The 22,450-nt window shown below is 33.2% G+C and overlaps 2 protein-coding genes across 2 annotated transcripts; one reads left to right on the forward strand and one right to left on the reverse strand.

Annotated features, from left to right (window-relative positions):
• The first annotated feature begins 63 nt into the window (after window positions 1-63).
• Window positions 64-17,445, forward strand: LOC133205499 (3-methyl-2-oxobutanoate dehydrogenase [lipoamide] kinase, mitochondrial-like). Its single transcript, XM_061341327.1, has 11 exons — window positions 64-429; window positions 2,095-2,163; window positions 3,735-3,845; window positions 3,970-4,017; window positions 4,559-4,678; window positions 5,136-5,234; window positions 5,376-5,449; window positions 5,723-5,851; window positions 5,975-6,064; window positions 15,356-15,532; window positions 16,502-17,445. The coding sequence occupies exons 1-11, from the start codon at window positions 244-246 to the stop codon at window positions 16,644-16,646; spliced, it is 1,248 nt and encodes a 415-aa protein (XP_061197311.1). The 5' UTR covers window positions 64-243; the 3' UTR covers window positions 16,647-17,445.
• Window positions 9,471-10,419, reverse strand: LOC133206251 (uncharacterized). Its single transcript, XM_061342200.1, has one exon. The coding sequence runs from the start codon at window positions 10,279-10,281 to the stop codon at window positions 9,580-9,582; it is 702 nt and encodes a 233-aa protein (XP_061198184.1). The 5' UTR covers window positions 10,282-10,419; the 3' UTR covers window positions 9,471-9,579.
• Window positions 17,446-22,450: the final 5,005 nt, after the last annotated feature.

The raw sequence follows: 22,450 nt of genomic DNA on the forward strand, positions 1-22,450 counted from the left end.
CATCGTTAATCAAAATCTGCTAAGTTCGAAAATAATAGCTGACGACGCCATAAGTCAAGGCCATTTCTGATTTCATGTGGATGTGAGGAAAGACATGAAAACAAAGAGCATACTGACGTACTGTACATCGGACGTGAATGGAAACCGGGATAGGAATATATTATTTTATGAAACTTTAAATTGTTGACAAATGTTTGAACGTGCTAAGAAAACTTTTATATAGACAGGCCTTGAAAGTGCAAGATGGCGACAATCAGCTGTTTGAAAGGAAGACAGCCAATAGAAAGATCTCTGTTGTATTCTCGATTGATAAGTTCTTTTTTAAATTTCAAGCAGTTTTACAGAACAAAAGATTATTCAGAGCGTTTAGCCTCAGCATCAGTGTCTTCTTTTTATAACCAAAGTGCCATCGAACAGGTGGCTGCAAAGGTAAATCATGATTGTACTACAAGTACTAGATACCAAGATAACCTAATAATTATGTCTCACACAAAGGCAAATGCTACAATACAAAAAATAACAATAATAAGTTCTACATATTGAATATATCAATGATTAAAAATGACCTATATCCCCACCCCATCCAAATGCCAGTATTTGCAAAGATAGTCCAAAATATCTGACGTTTTCCTGGGTTTTTTTTTTACGATTTTGATATTTTATGTGCCAGGAAAACATCAGAACCAGCGCCATTATGAAAACTGGGAATTCGCCGCCTTCAACTGGAGGCGGCATTTTCGGGTTGATTTTCGATACTTGCGAACCGAATTAAATGTCAAACTCACAACTTATCAATAGTACAATACTTTAGTACTCAGCAACATCGTTTTTTTATGGTTCATTAATAAAATATACAATCTGATTAAAACATTTTATCTGACTGTCGAGATTTGTTTTCATTTCCTGCATTTTAAAATCTTGTATCGAAATGTGGAGTGATTGTTTTCTTTTCATCGATATTAGTGAGTACTAGAAGCATTGTGCTATCGATAAATTTTGAGTTCGGCATCTAATTCGGTTTGCAAGTATCAAAAATCAACTCCGGCTGGAGAAGGCAAAATTTCCAGTTTTCATAATGTCGCTGGTTCTGAAGTTTACTGGCATATGAATATCAAAATCGTGAAAAAAGCCTGGAAAACGTCAGATATTTCGGACTATTGCAAAGTATGCCGCATTGGCCTTTAATTAAAGCAAATATTTTATGCTGATAAATGATATCTAAAATGATATTTAAACCAGAATTTGAGAGAGAGAGAGAGAGAGACTTAGAACATACCAAGTTTAATATACACCAGCTGTTTCAAAGAACATGTCACAGCAATTACTGTACCTTTACAATTTTCAGTGGAATTTATATTTTATTGCCTTTCAGCTGACTATGATGAGTGGAATCACTACTGTAACAGTTCTTGTTTGCAACTGCAATTATTTGCTCAAGACCCATAGAAGCACTAGATTTTGAATATCCCAAAATAGTACCATACAATTTGTTGTATATAAGTATCGTATCAATGGGTTTGTTACTGACCGTTTACAGAAATATATATCGGGCTGTTCAGATTCATAGACAATGAGGCAAGGTTGATCAACATGATATATTCCCAGAGACAGTTAGTAATAAACCTAATAAGTGTGCACTTATTTTCTTGAGGTCCATAATGAGAGGGACATATATACACTTTAATAGAAACATGTAATTACTAATATTGATGATGAGGCATCTATGTTATTGATAGATGTAAATTCCACCAGCTGTACACAGAAACTAAGTGCAATGTTTCAGTCTAAGGGGAAATAAATTGTACTTTATTTTGTTAGTTACACTTAACATTTAAATCAGGTGTACTTTTCAAAGGAAAAAAGAACATGTAAATCAGATTTCTGACTTTATAAACATTAAACTTTGTAGTACTATTATTCATTTTTGCATACAGGATTGCAAACTAAGGATTTCCTCACATAAAAATGAACTTGATACATGGAAGAATAATGTTTATCTTGTTTGTTTTAGGAGACATCTTTAGATTTATATTTGATTAGGACTGTAAGTTTACAATATTTGTATGATAACCTATCTATGAATAAATTTTGCAGCCATCTGTGAGACTTACACCAACCACTTTGCTGTATGCTGGAAAGAGTCCAGATAATAGTCATTTACTGGTATGGTCATTTTGTTCATTGAAATAAAAAAAATCTGTGGCCCATTTTACAAAAGAACTTATGACTAAGACCAAAATTTACTTCTGCTTATAAATTTCTAATTTAAAATAAATTGAACATGGTTTTAATCTTTTTAGAGGAATGTACAAAGGTATTTTTGCGCTGGCAATTTTTAACAGAATAATTTATTGTAGAAAATTTTACAATTAACTAAAGATTTTGGTCATAGTCGTAAGTTCTTTTGTAAAATGGGCCCCTGTAGTCACAAAAATTCAGAAAATAAACATGCACATATTATTTATAATGAAATGTGAAGAGTAAATTGTAATGAATTGTGATTTGCTTCCAACTGTCAGTATCAAGAATTCTTGTGGAATAATATAGGGCAGGTAAGCTTGAATGATTCAACTTTTCTGATACAAACTTCTAGAGATGCTGCCACAACTCAAACTGTCAGTGAGATAATCTAGTAAAGAATGGTGTTGAAGAATCTATATATATCACTAAGCATGACAATGTGCATATAGATAATTTTCAATAGGCCTGAATTTAGCAAGAGTTATTTCCCATTGGCCACCATATTGGAGGTCCAATGAGCGAATTTTCCTCTTTGAGCAACCAATTTTAAACTTGTATGGCAGAAATATAAGGGCAAAAATCTTTAAAACACTAAAATTACGAATTAAAGGAGCTTGTGTTAACATAAATTTGTAAGAAAAATTGTGTTATTTTCACCCAATTGCCCAGTATGACAAGTTTGAATTGGTTGAATAATGAAGGAATTCAGGCTTGTATACCTCCAACATGGCAACCAACGGGAAATAACTCCTGCTAAAATCCTGTCTATCGAATACTATCTATTGTTTCAAAAGAACTTCATTACAGCAGTACATGTACATCTCATGAACTGACATGGATGAGGATGATTTTTTTTCACTGATACTATTGTGACATCATAATACCATACTTGATGTCAAATATATACTAGTAGTGCAATCTGCTGCTTTTCAAAAATGACAGTTGAATCATGTCATATTTTGTGTCAAATCATCAGATACATGTTGTACATGTAAATATCAGAAACGAATTTTATTTTCAATAATTCATGAGGTACATGAACTACAATGCTTCACACCTGCATAATTTTAAGCACTAACTTGCCTCATGAAATATGCTGGTCTAAAGGGTCACTGTTCATGTACTCATGAATTATCAAAAATTTAATTCATTCTTTCAATATACAAGTACTGTAAAAACACTTTTTTCCATTGGGTCATAATTCCATGGAATCACAATTTCTGTTTAATCTGCGGGTCGAAAATTATGCAGATTTCTAAGATAATCACTATATGCCTTACATGTACATGCACTTTAGTACTCCAGACAAATTTCTGCAGAAAAATTGTTACATAGCATAAGTTAAGACCATATGTAAAAAAGTGCTTCTACAATATATGCAAATTATCTTGATTTAATTAGATGAATAGGAAATGTATATGAATAGAAAAATCTGGGTTGCCGAAATCTGTAACAAGATCTGTGATGATATTTGAGTTTTTACATTAAAATAGCGGAGTGCTCAGTATCTACACAATGAACTGCCTGTACGGATTGCTCACAGAATCCGTGGTTTTCGAGGACTTCCTTTCATTGTTGGCTGTAATCCTACCATACTTAAAGTTGTAAGTATTTAGTTCCTTTCTTTTTTCTCTTAAGTTAAAACTTATTAAGTATAGAGAATTGTATGGTAGTGTCCTATTATGTGATACATTAAGTATGAGCAGCTTTGTATTTCTTCTTTTACAGCATGAGATGTACATCAGAGCATTTTACATACTACATGAACACCCACCAGTAAGTCAATTTTTTTTTCCAAATCATCAAAAAAGTTTTTTGTTTGTTTGTTTGTTTGTTTTTATTTTTTGGTCAGAAGACATACACAGTGAAGTGTGCAAATATACCACATCTGATTGATAATTGTATATTGTGTGTCTCTGGTACATTACCTATTTTTTGACCATTTGAACTGTCTGATATATTGTCTACCTTTGGTGGACACTTCTGGAAAACATTATTTCCTGAACTGCTATGCTAGAAATTAAACAAAAGTACACTATTTCCCAAAATTTGAACTAAATTCACTCAAACCATGGAAGAAAATCTAGAGTGAGGGTATAAGAAGGAATCCCAAATTGTTTAAAGGGAAGACTTGAGTTTGCCAGTTTAATATGTATGCATACATGATATTTTGGTGAGGAACTGTAGTTCTATTAGGACAGCTGTTTATTGTCAATTTTAGATTATTATGTTCTAGTTGATATAGGGGATTTGAAAGTGCATAAACTCTATAGTTAGAATAACAACATTTAAGCTAACTTGTATCTGTCTATTTCAGATTGTTGACTTTAAATCAGAACATGCCTATACAAACACACTGAAGACTTTACTTGATGATCACAGCAATGTCGTTACCATGCTTGCGGAAGGATTCTCAGAATGCAGAAGGCACATTCAGGTACACCATATACACATGTCATTTCTGAAAAAAAAACTCAGGTATTGATGGGGATATGATTTATGAGGGCTGCTTCATTGGAAAGGATGGAACTGGTAAAATTGCCATCTTGGCAAAAATGTTTCAACCAGAAAAATTGAATGATATGTTCACAAACATATCATCTGAAGAAAAAAAATGATTAAATATAAAAATATTTATACACTACAAAAAGTAGCTTTATAGTTAGATAGTATTAATTTCTTGAATGAATATTTTGTATGATTTTAATTTCCTTCTTTAATGTTTTTATCATTTCCTGCCATGTTCATTGTGTGATACATTTGGTTGATAAAAATAGAAATAAAAAAAAAATACCTAGTAAACTTAAACTCTTTAAAATAAAAAAAGATACTCTCTTCAAGAAAAATCTATAAATGTTATTGAAAATAGTAAGTCATATTTTATTGTATTTTAGGATGAAGAAATGATAAGGTTGTTTTTGGACAGGATGTTAAAATCTCGACTAGGAATTCGATTGTTAGTAGAGCATCATGTTGCTCTACATGATGAAAGAGTGAGTAGTTTTTTAAGACGTTATTACTGGCAAAATATATATATAAATTTATCAAAGGTTAAAGCTTTTCAATTCATTCATCTTATTATGGTTTGATTGTTTTCTTGAACTTATTTGTTTATGGATTGCAATAATTTACAGCCAAACCATGTTGGTATTGTTGATGTAAACTTTTCCCCGAGGATGCTTGTTGAACAATGTGCTGAAAGTATCAGGTAATAAATGCCATACCATGTCAACTTGACAGATTAACACTTTACATTGTCAATGAGCTATCTTTCTAATAATAAGAACCTGAGCAAAGACTGAAGTCTCAAAAAATCATCCTTTTAGAATGAGAGGTTATTGTTAATTAGTTTTCTTTCATGTTTTACTCTCAATAGCAGAACTAATAATAGAAATGTAAATACTCATAGACCTCCTAAAGAAATGCTGATTTGAATTGATTTAAATTTGTAAAAATTTAAAAGATTTTTTTTTTTTTGCAGGAACCTATGCTTGTCTAAATATGGGCACTCTCCTCAGATTCGTTTAAATGGACATCTTCATGCCAAATTTCCTTATATACCACAACCTCTTGAGTACATATTGACGGAAGTTTTGAAAAATGCCTATAGGTAATGACATTTTTTATCTTCTTGATTTCTCTCTTACATTTTCAATATTTGAAACCTGAGCAAAATGCCAAATGATGTCTTTTTATCTTTGTTTGAAAGACTAAATTAAATCTTTGTTTTTAGAGCCTCTGTTGAGAGTCATGCCAGTAATAGGAGTAATATACCTGATATTGTTGTCACAATAGCCAACAACAATCTGGACTTCATTATAAGGTAAAATTACTGTACCTACATGTTCCTAATCAAGTTTGTTTTGATTTTCTTGCTCAAAAGTTTTTTTCTTCTTTTTTTGGCTTCATCTTAAATGAGCAAATTTTGAATTAGCTGCAGAACTGCAGCTCTCCGGAAAAAAAAATGACGGACCGGAGAGCTACAGTGCCACTCATAGAAAAAACTGTATATTTATTGCGCACAAAAAAGTGCGCTGTTTCTCGATTTATTTCTCCGTATTTTTAAACTGAAATCTCAAAATATTACTGACCGTGTGTTCCTAACACATTTTTTCACTATTCCCACATCAAAACATTTCCTATAACTGTTGTAAATAGCCCTCCTGGGCCTGAAATTGAGACCATCCAAAATTTCGCCTATTTATACTGCCATTTTGGGTGGCTAGACAATTCGGCATAATGCGCTTCGTAAAGATGTCAACCACAAGAGTAGTTGATAGAGGTCTAAGGAATTTTTTGAAATCGAGCTTTTGTGCAGTTGAGGTAAGAATTTTGAGAAATAAATCCAGAACCGAGCGCAGCTTTTTGTGCGCAATAAATATACAGTTTTTTCTATGGGTGGCACTGTAGCTCTCCGGTCTGTCTTTTTTTTTTTTCGGAGAGCTACAGTTCTGCAGCTAATTTTGAATGAATTTAATAAAGAAAATGTGAAGAGTTGCAAAATGCTTTTGGATGAATTTCGAATGGAGCATAATTTATATATACAGTGAAACTTGTCTAATCCGGATGTTGTGTATTCTGAAATCTTGTCTAATACAATGTAAATTTCAAGTCCTTTTCAGTAAATTTCAATTGTTTAAAATGTTGTCTAATCCGGAATGTTGTCTAATCTGGCCAATTTCTTTGGAACCAGTGGTGGCCGGATTAGACAAGTTTTACTGTTTATATATAAAAAAAAGACAATGGACAACAAATTCAAAATACCGGTAGGGTGTCAGAGTTAACCATGCATCGGACACATACCTTGCTTTGGACAACTTTAAGCAATAAACTTTCATTGAACCTGAGTCTCCCCGTGTTTTTACTTGTTTCCCTCTTAAAGATGAAGAATTACACTTTTTAATGATGCCAATTTTTATTTTCATGTTGTGATAAAAATACCACAAGAATGGCCTTGAAATTACGTCATATTTTGCATCATCAAAGGGGAGTAACCAGAATTTTAAGATTTTGCAATTTTTAGCGTTGTCGTTCTTTTAAATAGACGACAACGGAACGGGTCAGACCTTGGTAAAATTTGTCAATGATTGATAATTTTACAGAAATTTTTCAAGAATTTTACTTCAATGTTTGTATAATATTTTTAAAGTTGTTTTTAACTAGTATGTTTATTTCACCGTACATCGGACACAAATTAACCATGCATCAGACACTTTCCGATGCATGGGTTATCACTTCCATTTTCATGTAAAACCCAAATGACATCTGTTTTTTACGGAAATAGAAAATAGAAACTCTAAATTTTTAGTAAAAATACAAATAATCAATATATGACGACTAGAAGTAGACTCAATTTATTTCTTTAAACTAGATGATTATAACCCACGAGAGAAAGATGCGAGTTGCCATTTTACTAGCATTGTAAAGCCTTTCTAAGGCGATGTGAAGCAACTAAAATCTCTTCGTATTTGTGGATCGAAATAGTCATTCAAAGTTAATTAGAAGTTTAATTTTTGAATAAAAGATAAAAATGTTTCGATATCACTAATTTTAAAGCGCCGAGATCAAGGTATGATATTTTTCTGGTTTAAATATTGTATGTCCGATGCATGGTGAATATTGTCCGATCCATGGTGAATTCTGACTTATTTGGAAAAAATTGGTTTTTAATGATATTTTCTCAATAAATAGGGCACAATTGTGTCAAAAATTTATATTTTAACCACAAAACTACAAGTTAAGTTCCATTTTGATAATATTCAGTCGGTAGCGATATCGCTAGAACTTGTTGAAGTGCAAGGGTGTCTGATGCATGGTGAATTCACCCTACATAAGAAAACATGCCAAGTTATTCACTTTGAAAAAATACACTCCCTGTTCCCCTGGACCAGTAACATAGTTGTAGAGAGGTTTATGTTTCTTAGGGTTTTAAAACCATCGTAAGATATCTATTTCTTGAAGACGGAGTCGATCTTTTTTCCCCAACTTTGAGGTTCATGTTTTTATTTTTATGTACAATGACAAAAATCCAAAGTATTTGTGTGGCACTTTAATTTCACTTTACAATTTTTTTTTTTTAATAAAAAATCATTTTCATTGCATTGTGAATATTGAAGCGCTATATAAATTATGCTTTAGAAGGCATGAAACATTTTGATTTGTAATGGTGACATGCAATCAGTTTGATGTGATATGCAATAAATCGAACTTGAAACTTAAGCTTGTTACATCAAAGCAATCTTTTTTGTATGAATGCAGAACTGTACATCATCTCTAGATTGGTTTGAACAACAAACAGTAACTATAAGGTTCTCTTTCAGACATTTTTGCTGGATTCATATGTGATATGTAAATGTGAGAATTATCAAGAAAAAATAAATCTAGAGGAAAGCTGTGATTATTAATCATTTTTGACATATACAGAAAAAACCTTGCATTATTATCATAATTCTGCTGAAAAATTTGACAATATATATAATTCAGATACAGTAATATGGCTGTTTGCTCACAATTGAATTTACAACAGCTAGTTTTAAAATTTATCTGTGTCTTGGTCAACCAAGCTTTGTTCATGCATTACGTACATCTTAAAATTCCCAATAGAATTTGTATAGGTGTCTCATTTGATCAGAGGGTTTACCATGAGCCTGGCAATAATGATATATTGACAAGTATAATTGTAGGAATTTTATATAAGGTAATAGTTTCAAGGTTTGAACTAGTATTTTAGAGATTGTAGAAGTCTTAATGCATGATAAGTCTAAACCAATGCATCAACATGTGATTTTATATGGTAACTGAATCAAATTCAAGTACAAATAAATTTGGAATTGGAAAGGTAAAATAAGCTTATTTTGTAAATAATATACTTCTATGGGATTTTATATAGTCATGTTGGACAACTGTTGTTGTTCAATAAATAGGAACTCTTCAGTTTTAAGAGATGCAAAAAAAAAAAAATTGCAGTACAGTAAATCCAACCTTATTTTGTCTAAAATTCTTTAAATGCCTATCTGCATAGATTAGTGTAGTTATAATGATTATAAAAAAAACACCATAGTATATAAATAACAATTGCATATATGATAAATATCATCAGATCATGTTAAGTGGTAAATTTTTGGATGCAAATTTTCAACACATTTTATGGTGCAATAATTTCGAACAAGATAGTATTTTGTTGTCATAGCACAAAACATCACTATATGCTCATAAGTATTGTTATGCACAGTTATCATGTTCCCATTTTATCTGGAGAAGAAGCATTTGCAACAAGATAGTATTTTGTTGTCATAGCAAGAAAACCTCACTATATGCTAATATTGTTATGCACAGTTATCATGTTCCCATTTTATCTGGAGAAGACACATTTGCAGGTCTTATAGGAGGGAGAGGATTAGTGCGCGGGGTAGCTTTTACTTTGCTTGTATTAATTCGATGATCCGCAAAAAAATCTGCCTCTTTTTCCATTCTTTCTCTTGAAAAGTCCATTTGATTTTTGGTCAGTTCTCTCACTAGACTTTTTTCAAGTAGTTCATTGTCCAGTGACGTTTCACTCCTGTGGGAGCGTGGTGTACACGATTTCTTGCTGATGGAGGGGAGAACGGGATATTTTTTTTCCTTGATGTTTATCTGATTCAACTCCTGAAGGGGGTCTACTAACTCGTTAGAATTAATGAAACTGACAGGGGTGGGTACAGTGTAAGTACGAGAGGCCTCACAATCACTACATGTGTCCTGTAGTTCATCTTTGTTAATGGGCACCAGCTCCCCATCCATGTCTAAGTGATAGGAGGAGGAGTTCAGCTCCTCCCCAATACTGGGGGGCTCGTCTGAGTCGTCCATACTCATGGGATCAGCAGAGGTGGAATGACTGGAGAGTCCCGTTCCACTGTCCCTTTCCTCGGATTTTGTGTCCTGGGTGTTACCATTAACATCCTGATCATAATTCACAGAGTCACAGTCCTGGCCGTACTCCATAGATCTGCTTCTGTGGTCCATGGTGAGCTGCATTATAACAACTAGGTGATTCAAGTGCATCAAATTTGTCTCAAGATAAATTACGGTTAAAATGAAATCCTCTCGTGGTAGTCCCACATTATGGTTCCAAATGGTGTTCAGCTAAAACTTCATGATTCATCTCTTTCCAAGACAAAGGAATGGCCTTAAATGAAAGAAAAGAAAATGATCAATATCTCATCCAATAATCCATGAACATGTACATACGTAAATATAGATTGAGGGTGTGTATATTTCTGTTGAGCCTCATTACAGAACAATAAAAGAAGTGATGATCAATAATTAATACCTGAGGAATGAGGGAAGTGTAATATATGTGAACGTACATGTATAAACATTTCTTGGTGAACCAAGGAGATAAAACAATTTTTATTAACGGCTATAAAAAAAAAAGCAAATCCACATAGAGTAACTGCTTCCTAGAGTAACTATTAACCTAAAATGAACCTTTTTTACCATCATATAAATTTATGAATATTTGATTGGTGATTGAAAACTGGTTCTAGAAACGAAAGAGTTTCATTTGAGAACAATTTGTTGAATATATTGAGTAAGTTAGGCTTTTGAGTGAAAAATTAATGTAGAAAAAGACTTTAACAGTGTCAGAAGTTTGATAACCTTTGAAAATGTCAATAAAATTCTTTCAGTGAATTTTATCAGACTAATTATATCTCAGAAGTTAGTACACATATGGCAAGTTCAAACAGTGATTGATAATGCAGTTGGCAAGATTGGTACGTATAAAGTTAAAAAAAAAAAAAAAAAAACGTAATAAAAAGAAAAAGAAAAAAAAACAAAATATATTGAATATTACCTGTAGAATGTATTTAGTAATTCCATAGTGTAAGCCTAATTATATAACAATCTCATTAATCAAACTCATGATATTCCATCGTTAACTATCATTTTCATATGTATATAAATATATGTAATACCTATTTAGAAGTCTGTACTTATGTTAAAGAAATGCCATGCATGACTTGGTCTTTGAACTAATTTTTAATACTAAATCCATATTGAAGTGAAAAAGAAAACCGCTAATACATTTAAGCTGCTTATTGTTGCTATTTAAATTGTCTATTGAGTAATGACTAGTTACAGGTCTATAAAACCTTTGGCCTGTTAATCTTAATAAGTTATGCTCTCAGCAATTTTTTCTACACGTCATGTAACATTGTGTAAAAGAGATAACTGATCGATTTTGTGTACCATTTATTAAGGGGGGGGGGGGGGGGTGAGCTCCAGTTGGCTATCAAAATAACTTTTATTATATCCATAAACTGTATTTTTTAGGTACAATTTAATCATTTAGTAATATTTATTAAGATGTGACATTTAAAGCATTTTATACAGAATGTATTCACTATTTATAAAAATCATCTGATTTCAATCAATCTTGGAACAAAGTATCTTTGGATGGAGAATATTCAATTATATTCAAATAAAGGACCTTTGAAGTGTAGACAGTTAAGAAAACAGTGAAGCAGTTGTACAGAATGTATTCACTATTTATAAAAATCATCCAATTTCAATCAAATCTTGGTACAAAGTATTTTTGGATAGAGAACATTCAATTAAATTCAAATAAAGAACCTTTTAAGTGTAGACAGTTAAGAAAACAGTGAAGTAGTTGTTAAATGGTTCTTTAGAACTACTGGTACAGATACACTGTATGTAATGTATTAAAGTAATTTTTTTTAAATTAATGTATTTTAGATTCCATATTGTTCAAACCATCAAGTAATCATTATCTGAGGTTGAGACTAGAATAGGGTAGGGTTGTCCCTAAGACCTGGGGGCCAGGTAATTTCCCCACCTATAATGACATAATCTCCGGTTATTCTGGTATTCCCCCTCCACCCCTTGTTATGGGAGGAACCGTAGACACCCTTCTACTTTTTTAATGTCCCCTGCTATTTGAATTCTTAGGAACAATGCTGATAGGGGGTCCTAAATTCTACACAAAAATGTAATTGGGAAATTTTCTCAAGAAAACATAGTAACAGTTAATTGAACTAATGTGCTTTAATGGTATCTCTTTTTTATGTAAAGCATGACCCTCAGTTTAAGAGTCCAAAAAAGAATTGAAACTCTCGTTTACAAAACTTTTTTCTTTGGCTTAAAAAATCTAAAGAACAATAACCATAATTGATATGACATTATTATTGTTAATATGATGATCCCAATGTGTTCAAATTGTGTACCCCCCCCCCCCCCTTTTCTCCCCTTCCTGCCAGGTTTGGTTTTTGTGTACTTTTCCATAAGTTGGATATTTATAGATTCTTATTATGTAATGAATTAAATCAACATTTAAAGATTTAGTGGCCAAATGATATAGCACTTCAGTACATAATATTTAATCTGATTTACATTTTGTTTTTCTCATAGTAATCAGTATTATATATTTGTGAGCACTTGCGTGCATTTGGAACTTGAACAGTCTTTCCATTTATGATTTAATGTGGAAAAAATGAACAAATTTCATAATATCAAATATTTATCATATACAATTTCAAAAATTAAATTAAAATAAATACAGTGCATTGTTTTCACTGATTATGAAAATGGCACATTCATAATTATTAATTGTCATGATTTAATTAGATTCATTAGAGTAGTATAAATTCACAGATCATCGTTCCTAGTCAACATGAGGATATATTGTACACAGTCCAATGCTCATGGTCAGTATGTGGGATTACATGTATTCCCATGCTTATTAATTAATTAACTAATATTTATAACCATATATCTCTATGAACCCATTATGGAAAATGTCAAAATAGGCTAGGTTGCTATTAATCAATGCAAATTATTGACTGGTAGTTATCATATATACCTGGTAAAAATATTGATATATTTGTACACATCTTACCCTAAGTTTTCTTCCTCCCTGAAGACACAATATACTAATTTCCTGAGTAGTCATGTCGTACTTGTCTGTTATAGAACCTACTACCTGTCTATCTGATCTTTGTTTACAAAGTGTTCTTGTTAGTTTAAAGGTTTTTTGTCAGATCTTTCAAAAGAGATCAACTCTGTTTGAAATCTAATCTCTTGAACTGACAGTTCTGATTCCTATCGCGAGACTGTCAAAATGGAAAATTCTAAACTATTCCTTGGTGACGTTGAAATATAAGCCTTTTTTGGTATCAGTTTGAAGTCAATTTAAAACATATTACACATTTAGTAGAAAGAGTAAATATCCATTTAATTATCATAACATTTTGATGTTGAGTTATTTTTTCATGACAGAAAAAAAGTTATAATTACTGATACTGTGAGACAACGTACGTTATTATTAAACTAATATGGCATTAATATGTTTACCTTTTTTCCCCAAACGAAATTAACACTGACTATAATGCCTACACATAGAATCTGTCCAAACTCTCTTCAGTCTTGACACATTCAACCCTCAATCTGTATAGAAGTGTTCCCCAATGCAGACTGTACTGCTTCTGTTGCCTTAATTTAAATAAATTGGCAACAACACCGCTAGGCACCACTTACCCTTTTTTGGTGTAGATTTTGGTGGCACATTTCCTTTCAATTGAAGGCTATGATTATCAGATAAAATTCTCTGAATGTTTACTCAAAACATCAAATGCTGTTTTCTTAAAGCAAACATTAGAAATTCAGTGGGTTTAAAAAATAAAAAAAAGAAAGTTAGTGAAATACCTTGTTGTTATATTGATTTCATACTTCCCATTAAAAGTAATTATCATTTTATATAAATATGGAAAAATATCAATATGTCTGTATGTGTCATGAGTATTTTTATAGCATTTGAATTTTTAAAAAGGGTGACTCTGCATTGTGATTTTCATGTGCCAGAATGGAATATATTGCTCCATTGATCATAAAACATCTCAATTATGTTTTTTCAGCTGGTGTTGACTTGTTCAGAGACAATGGTTATAAAAGAACCATTGACTCCTGTCTGATCAGATTTCAGACACAATACAAACTGTTGGATAACCTCCATGTTAAATAACACAATTATTGAATTATTATGTTATGAATGCATGTATAGATGCGATTTTATGTAGACACTAAGATAAGGTGCAGTTTAATTTATTGTGTATGATAATCAAACAGATATTAAATTTGCTATAAATTAATCAAGATTTGATATACTTAGTTACAATGACTGAAAAATATATTTTGTTTGAAAATTGTTTATTTGATATACTTACAATGCCAGAAAAAATATATTTTGTTTGAAAATTGTTCATTTTACTTTTTAGGTCAGTTAATAAATTTGAAAAGAAAAATCACAAACAACAAAAAAATTTCATAACTGAGAGTAAACAGGGGGAAAGAAATAATGAAAAGAAATGAAAACAATCATGATATGTAAATAGAATAAAGTGCATGTAATAAAGACCAGACATGGAAATTCCACAAACATTTAAATTGGCCTTGACTTTTGAGATAAAGTTTCTGATGGTCATTATAGACATGTATTTGTATTTGTATACTCTATGAATCTGTGCTTACCAAGCTTGAGCAAAATTGAGCAAAACATAAAAATATTATTTAACAAGAAATTTACACAAAGACCTGTTGAGACTTTGTCTTTTCAATGTGTTTAAGTATGAGATATCAAGTTTGAGCTTTCTGTGTGTTTATCTCAAACTTGAACTTCTGTGTCTTTATCTTGTGCTTGAGATAAGATCTAATATGATCAAGATCTAATATGATCTTTCATTGATTTCATCTCATTGAGAATTTTCAATGAGTTTACCATTTTTCCTTGTGTTTATCTCAAGTGGGGGACAACAGTCATATCAAATATGTGTTTATCTCAAGTTTTGAGCTTTCAGAGTTTTGAGCCTTCTGTGTTTATCTCGGGCATACTGTCTATTAAAGATAGGAGCTTTCAATATGTATTTGTCCAAAAGTTGCCTGAGGCAGTCACAATGACACTCAGGACACAGTAGTGCCCAAAGAATCTCAGTTGAGAGACGGTTCAGCTAGATATTTAGAATACTAAGCCGAATTTAAACTGAAAGTACCAGTACGGGTATCACTTGGTATGATTTTATGATTTTGTAAAATGATACTGTATGTAGGTTCTTCTTGTTTTCAGAGTGTCTGACAGAGGGGGAGGAATCCCTCACAACATTGTAGAGAGAGTGCACAACTACAACTTCACAACCTCAGGCAACAATAACAACAACATTGACCCTGAACCACAGGTCGGTTTGTTTGATGAAATTTCCAACCCTTCTAACAGGGATGGGGAGGTACCAGGCAGAATGCATGGGTAAGTTTTTGCAGCATTGAATATTTTGTTAAAAAAATGTTTATCAAGAAATTAGTTTTCAGCAACCCTCCCCAGTTTGTTTGAAAGAATTGGTTGTACCTGGATCAAACTTGCATAGAATACATCTTATGTTGAGCATTATCCCTCCCTCAGATGTGTTCGTCCTTACTTTCTTTTAATGATTAATCATTCCCCAGTTGTTTTGAGCTAGCTGGAGTATAATTGATGTATTCAATCAAGCAATGAAAGGCAGCTCCTTTCCCTAGGAATTTAGGAATGTGTATCTTTGGTGATGGAAACATTTACACAGGATAGATGAAAGCCATAAGGTGGTCACCAAAGAAATTTTAATTAAATCTTGATGTCGTAGAATTGAAAAGAAAGTCATCTTACTAATTGTAAGGTCAAAAATAAGGTCAAAGACCAATTTCAAGGTCACAAAGTAGCCCTCAAAGTCTGAATGCCTTGTAACTTAATGCATAACCAGTACATATTAATTAATTTTTCAAAATAAAACAATTTGTGACATGTACTATGCATGCAGAATATCAAAGCACATCTATTAAAGGTTCAGTTTCAAGGCATTACAGTTAAACCTTGTTATCTCAAACTCCATTGGACCAAGAAAAAACTCTAAAATATCCGAGGATTCGAGATTTCAAGGGTAAAATACTAAAGGAATATGTGGTTGGGACTCCCAAATCACTTCGACATATTCATGATATTTGAGATATCGGTGTTTGAGATACCGAAATTCAACTGTTAGTAGTAGTTTTTTTTTTTCAAATGTTAGAAATCACAGCCCAACAACTGAAAGTCAAAAATAAAATACAGATATTAAAACAATTTTAAAACTAGGTCAAAGTTCAACATGAAGGTCAGTAGCCCTGGCATTTTACAAACGAACGATATATCTTGAGTTTAAAATTGTATGTTTGTGAGCTTTGTGGTGCATGACTTCTTTTCTAGGTATGGATTTGGACTTCCTTCCTCCAGAACGTATGCGGAGTATTTAGGTGGAAGCCTAAGCATGCAGACCATGCAAGGAATCGGGACAGATGTCTACCTTAGATTGCTTCACATTGATGGAACATTGGAGAGTTTTCGTATTTAATGTCAAGCTAGACACTGAAGTATAATATTGCTTTGTAGTGACTAGGTGCTTTTTACAAATGTATGAAATGATCAAATTTTAAGAGAATCTCATGACTTTTTCTTCTTTCTTTTTTTTAAACTCATTGTATGTGATAAAGATTTTTCTGCCATTGAATCTCATTTTGTGATAAATTCATGAAATATTTTTTCAACATGAACTTCATATATATATGTGTGTGTGTGCTAACATTTACAGAATACCCCGGTATATGAATTATTGAAAAAGATAATTAAGGCATAAAGTTATTTATATCAGTTGGTTCGAAGTGTTCTAGTCAGTATTTTTGAATCACATTTCTTGTGCAGTTAACTATCATCAGTTCTGAATTTATGTGGTGTCCTAAATTCATAAAAAAAAAAGCAAAACAAAGTTTGGAAAAACTAGGTTTATGGGAGATCCTATATTAAACCATGTTTTGCTTTTTTTTTATTTTTCTTTTTAAATTTGAATTTGGCATGTCATATATGATGCTTTATTTTTCATTCATTTCCTTGAAATAATCTGAAGGTGCAAGGAAAAAATATATATATATACATGTACTCTAGTTGTCTTAGGATTTTATTTACTTGCCTTGTTACTTGTTTGTCTTCAGGAATGGCAGAGCATTGCAAAGTTATGGTGGTTAGTTTGTAACTACATGATAAACATGTATATTTCTGTACATTAAATTGACTTGACATGCTTGAAGAGCATAGTTATGAATTGATGTTATTGCAATGTATTCAATGCAATAAAATTCTTGCAAATTGGAATAGAAGCTCTTAATTATTTATTTATTTTTAGTTCACCTGATCCAAAGGTTCAAGTGAGCTTTTCTGATCAAAATTTGTCCATTGTCTGTCGTTATTGTCGTAAATGTTTCACATTTTCATCTTCTTCTCCAGAAAAGCTGGGCCAGTTTCAAACAAACTTGGCACAAAGCATCTTTGGGTAAAGGGGATTCAAGTTTTCAAATGAATGCCCCCCTTCCTAGGGGAGATAATTAAGAAATAGTGAAAATTTGCTGGTATCATTAATCTTCTTCTCAAGAACAACTGCGCCAAAAAAGTTGAAACTTATGTGAAACCTTCTTTACATAGTATAGATTCAAGTTTGTTCAAATCATGACCCCTGGGGTTCAGTCAGGACCACAAATGGGGATCAAATTTTAACATAGTAATACCTAGGAAAAATCTTTGAAAATCTTCTTCTCAAGGCAAAGCCATGTTAAGTCATATATGGAAGCATCCTCAGGTAGAGTAGATTCAAGTTTATTCAAATCATGACACCCCCCCCCCCCCCAAGGGTAGGGTGGGGCCACAATGGGGGATCAAAGTTTTACATAGGAATATATAGGGGAAAATTTTAAAATTCTTCATCTCAAGAATAAAAAAGTCTTGTTGAGTCATATTAATATGGAAGCATCTTCAGGTATTGTAGATTTAGGTTTGTTCAAATCATGACCCTGGGAGGGAAGGGGGCCACAATGGGGGATCAACATTTTACATAGGGATATAGGGACAGCAAGGCCATGATAAGTCAAATTATTATGGAAGCATCCTCAGGTAGTGTAGATTCAGACTTTTTCAAATCATGACCCCTTGGGGTAGTGTGGGTCCAGGACAGGAGATTGAAATTTTACATAGGAATATATAGGGAATAATCTTGAACAATCTTCTTCTCAAGAACAGCAAAGTCTAGTGTAGTCATATTGATATGGAAGCATCCTCAGGTAGTATAGATTTAGATTTGTTCAAATCATGACCTCAGGGTGTAGAGTGGGGCCACAATGGGGGATCAAAGTTTAACATAGGAATATATAGGAAAAAAATGTGAAAAATTTTCCTCTCAAGAACAGCAAAGCCATGATTAGTCATATTAATATGGAACTATCCTCAGGTAGTGTAGATTCAGGTTTGTTCAAATCATGACCCCTGGGGATTGGGTGGGGCCACAGCAGGGGGTCAAAGTATAAGGGATATATCAATGAAAATTTTCTCGGGAACATCAAAGCCAGTCTTATCAATTCAGATGCATCCTTGTGTAGAGTAGTTTCAGATGTGTTCCAATCATGTCCCAGGAGGTAGGGCAAGGCCTCAATAGAAGATCAAATGTTGGAACCACATTTGTATTTAAACTTTTCGATACTAAACTGAGTTCTGCTTTTTCCTAGCCAAAGTGCTTTGGTGAGTGATGAGGGCCATAGGCCTCTTGTTTGTGAAAGCAATTTGTTCTAGATAAAACAAGCTAATTCAGGGAATTTATGCCCCCCCCCCCCCCCCTTTAGGAACAGAAATTTATTTGATATGTTATCTGAAAACAATTTGAAACAATATACAATTTTGTGACCTTGACCTTTGACCCATTCACTTCAAATTGATAAGAGTCATGGTGTAGTTATAGATAGTAGTGAAATGAATCTTCAAACCATTTTATAACGTATCACCCTCACAACATCAGAGTTCCCATGGCAATGAGTTGACACAGGAGTCATGATGTTGTGAGGATCATACCATATATGAATTTGTGACCTTGATCTTTCACCCTTTGGCCCTAAATCAGTAGGGATGTTTTTTGAGTTAGAGTCATCACTTTCAGTTTCATTTCATAAGTTGTAGGAGAATTAGTTACCTGGAAACCATTTTATGCAATTTTTTATGAATTTCTGACCTTGACGTTTGACCTCGGAATGAATAGGGTTTTCTTCAAGTTACAGGGAGTCATGATATGAAATTTCATTGCAAAAGCTAAAGCCTTAAAGATATCATCCGGAACTAAAGTGTTACAGATAGACAGATGGATGTATGGACATTCAAATATCCCCTGCTCTTAGCAAAAGTATGAGTATTTGAATATGAAAGCATTCTGAGAGTATTGCATAAACAATGTTAGTCTGTGTAATCATGTTAATCCCTGAAAATTATTAAAATGCCTGAAATTCAGTCAAAACTCATTAAAGCGAAATGATTTGCAAACTTGATCTGTAAATCATCAAGGTAGACTCACATACAAAAAAAGATGTGTTTATGAAACACTGATGCCCTTGTATGGCAACTTATAGTGAAGGTTAAACTTTCTCAAATGCAAATCAAATATGTTGTTACCCAAAGTAAGGTCTTGTCTCGAGGAATATACCTGTGAAATATGAAAGCCCTAACAGCAGTCATTGAATAGATATGCAAAAGGTTAAATTTTTTCAAACATAAGTCAAACATCAAGGTCAAGGTCAAAATTTATGGAAAGGAAAGGAAAGGCCTCACAAGAAATACACATGTAGAATATGAAAGCCCTAGCACCAACCCTTCAAAAGTTATGGCCAAGGTTAAAGTTTTTCAAAAGTATGTCAAACTCCAAGTCTAGGTCAAGGGATAAAAAATGTTGGTATCCAAAGTAAGTTCTTGTCACAAGGATAACATATGTGAAGTATGAAAGCCCTAGCACCAACTGCTCAAAAGTTATGGCCAAGGTTAAAGTTTTTCAAAAGTAGGTCAAACTCCAAGTCAAGGTCAATCAAGGGATAAAAAATGTTGGTATCCAAAGTAAGTTCTTGTCACAAGGATTACATATGTGAAGTATGAAAGCCCTAGCACCAACTGCTCAAAAGTTATGGCCAAGGTTAAAGTTTTTTTTTCAAAAGTAAGTCAAACTCCAAGGTCAAGGTCAAAGTTGTTGGTATCCAAAGGAAGGACTTGTCACAAGGATTACATATGTGAAGTATGATAGCCTTAGCACCAATTGTTCAAAAGTAATAGCCAAGGGTCAAGTTTTCCAAAATTTGGTCAAACTCCAAGGTCAATGGGTTATAATTGTTGGTTTCCAAAGGAACGTCTTGTCACAAGGAATACACATGTGAAGTATGAAAGCCCTAAAAACAACTGCTCAAAAGTTATGGTTATGATTAAAGTTTTCAAAAGTAGGTCAAGGTCAAAGGGTCAAAGTTGTTGGTATCCAAAGGAAGGTCTTGTCATAAGGAATACACATGTGAAGTATGAATGCCTTGGAAACAACTGCTCGAAAGTTATGGCCAAGGTAAAAGTTTTTCAAAAGTAGGTCAAGGTCAAAGGGTCAAAGTTGTTGGTATCCAGAAAAGGTCTTGTCACAAGGATTCATATTTGAAGTATGAAAGCCCTAGCACAAATTGTTCAAAAGTTATGGCCAAGGTTAACATTGAGTAAAATTTTGCAAAACTGGGTCAAACTCCAAGGTCAAATATGATGGTACCCAAAGAAATGTCTTGTCACAAAGAACACACATTTGAAATATGAAAGCGATAGCTCCTACCAATCAAAAGTTATGGGCAATGTTAAAGTTTTTGCGGACAAACAAACAGACAGATGGACAGGGCAAAAACTATATGCCCCAGAATCTTCGATTACGGGGGCATAAAAACCTAAAGTCCTTTAACATCTTCTCATATCTAATCTAATATAAGAGGAGTAAGTATGAACTCTGGTGCAGGCGTTACCACATTATTCAATTTCAGGCCATTTGGTTGACGTTTTACAATGCCTATTAAATGTGGCTGGCATATTCTCCTTTTGCTCAAGTCAATGTTTGGCCAAAGCTCATGATTCATACCCCACCTGTAAAATGCTTTATTAACAGACAGACACCCATCGTCGGATACCCACGGGTGATCTCGTCTTTACTCATCACCCGGGTGATGAGTAAAGACGAGATCACCCGTGGGTATCCGACGATGACAGACACCTTTCCAGGTCTGGATAAGGCAAAAATGAGAAAATCTTGAGCTATTGCGTGCGGACTTGGGGGGGGGGGGGATCGATGTAATGTTCAAACTAGTCAGTGAAGTGGGATACCCCTCCTCCTTAAAAATTAAAAAAAATTAAATGACCCCTCCTTAAAAATTAAAAAAAAAACAAGATGTGTTTGTGAAACAATGATGCCCCCCGTATGGCAACTTATAGCAAAGGTTAAACTTTCTCAAATGCAAATCAAATATGTTGGTACCCAAAGTAAGGTCTTGCCTCGAGGAATAAACCTGTGAAATATGAAGGCACTAGCAGCAACAATTGAATAGATATGGAAAAGGTTAAAGTTTTCAAAAGTCAAACATCAAGGTCAAATGGTCAAAATTAATGGTACCCAAGGAAAGGCCTTCTTCTAAGAAATACACAGGTGAAATATGAAAGCCGAAGCACCAATCGTTCAAAAGTTATGACCAAGGTTAAAGTTTTCCAAAAGTAGGTCAAACTCCAAGGTCAAAGGGTCAAAGTTGTTGGTATCCAAAGAAAGGTCTTGTCACAAGGATTACATATGTGAAGTATGAAAGCCCTGGCACCAACGGTTCACAAGTTATGGCCAAGGTTAAAGTTTTTCAAAAGTAGGTCAAACTCCAAGGTCAAGGTCGAAGGGTCAAAGTTGTTGGTATCCAAAGGAAGGTCTTGTCACAAGGATAACATATGTGAAGTATGAAAGCCCTGGCACCAACGGTTCACAAGTTATGGCCAAGGTTAAAGTTTTTCAAAAGTAGGTCAAACTCCAAGGTCAAGGTTAAAGTTGTTGGTATTCAAAGGAAGGTCTTGTCACAAGGATTACACATAAGAAATATGAAAGCCCTAGCACTAATTGTTCAAAAGTTATGGCCAAGGTTAAAGTTGGGTAAAATTTTGCAAAACTGGGTCAAACTCCAAGGTCAAGGTTAAAAGGTCAAATATGGTGGTACCCAAAGAAAGGTCTTGTCACAAGGAATACACGTGTGAAATATGAAAGCCATAGCTGTAACCAATCAAAAGTTATGGGCAATGTTAAAGTTTTTGCGG

Source organism: Saccostrea echinata, unplaced genomic scaffold (genome assembly GCF_033153115.1).
Source record: "Saccostrea echinata isolate AGI-Se365-2 ecotype Australia unplaced genomic scaffold, CSIRO_AGI_Sech_v1 ptg000054l, whole genome shotgun sequence".
Taxonomy (NCBI): domain Eukaryota; kingdom Metazoa; phylum Mollusca; class Bivalvia; order Ostreida; family Ostreidae; genus Saccostrea; species Saccostrea echinata.

Bases quoted from the DNA above. Each gene is read 5' to 3' on its own strand.
- LOC133206251 (XM_061342200.1), bottom strand. From the start codon at position 10,281: ATGCACTTGAATCACCTAGTTGTTATAATGCAGCTCACCATGGACCAC.
- LOC133205499 (XM_061341327.1), top strand. From the start codon at position 244: ATGGCGACAATCAGCTGTTTGAAAGGAAGACAGCCAATAGAAAGATCT. The intron at 4,679-5,135 runs GTACACCATATA...ATTGTATTTTAG, and splicing joins AATGCAGAAGGCACATTCAG to GATGAAGAAATGATAAGGTT. The intron at 5,450-5,722 runs GTAATAAATGCC...TTTTTTTTGCAG, and splicing joins CAATGTGCTGAAAGTATCAG to GAACCTATGCTTGTCTAAAT.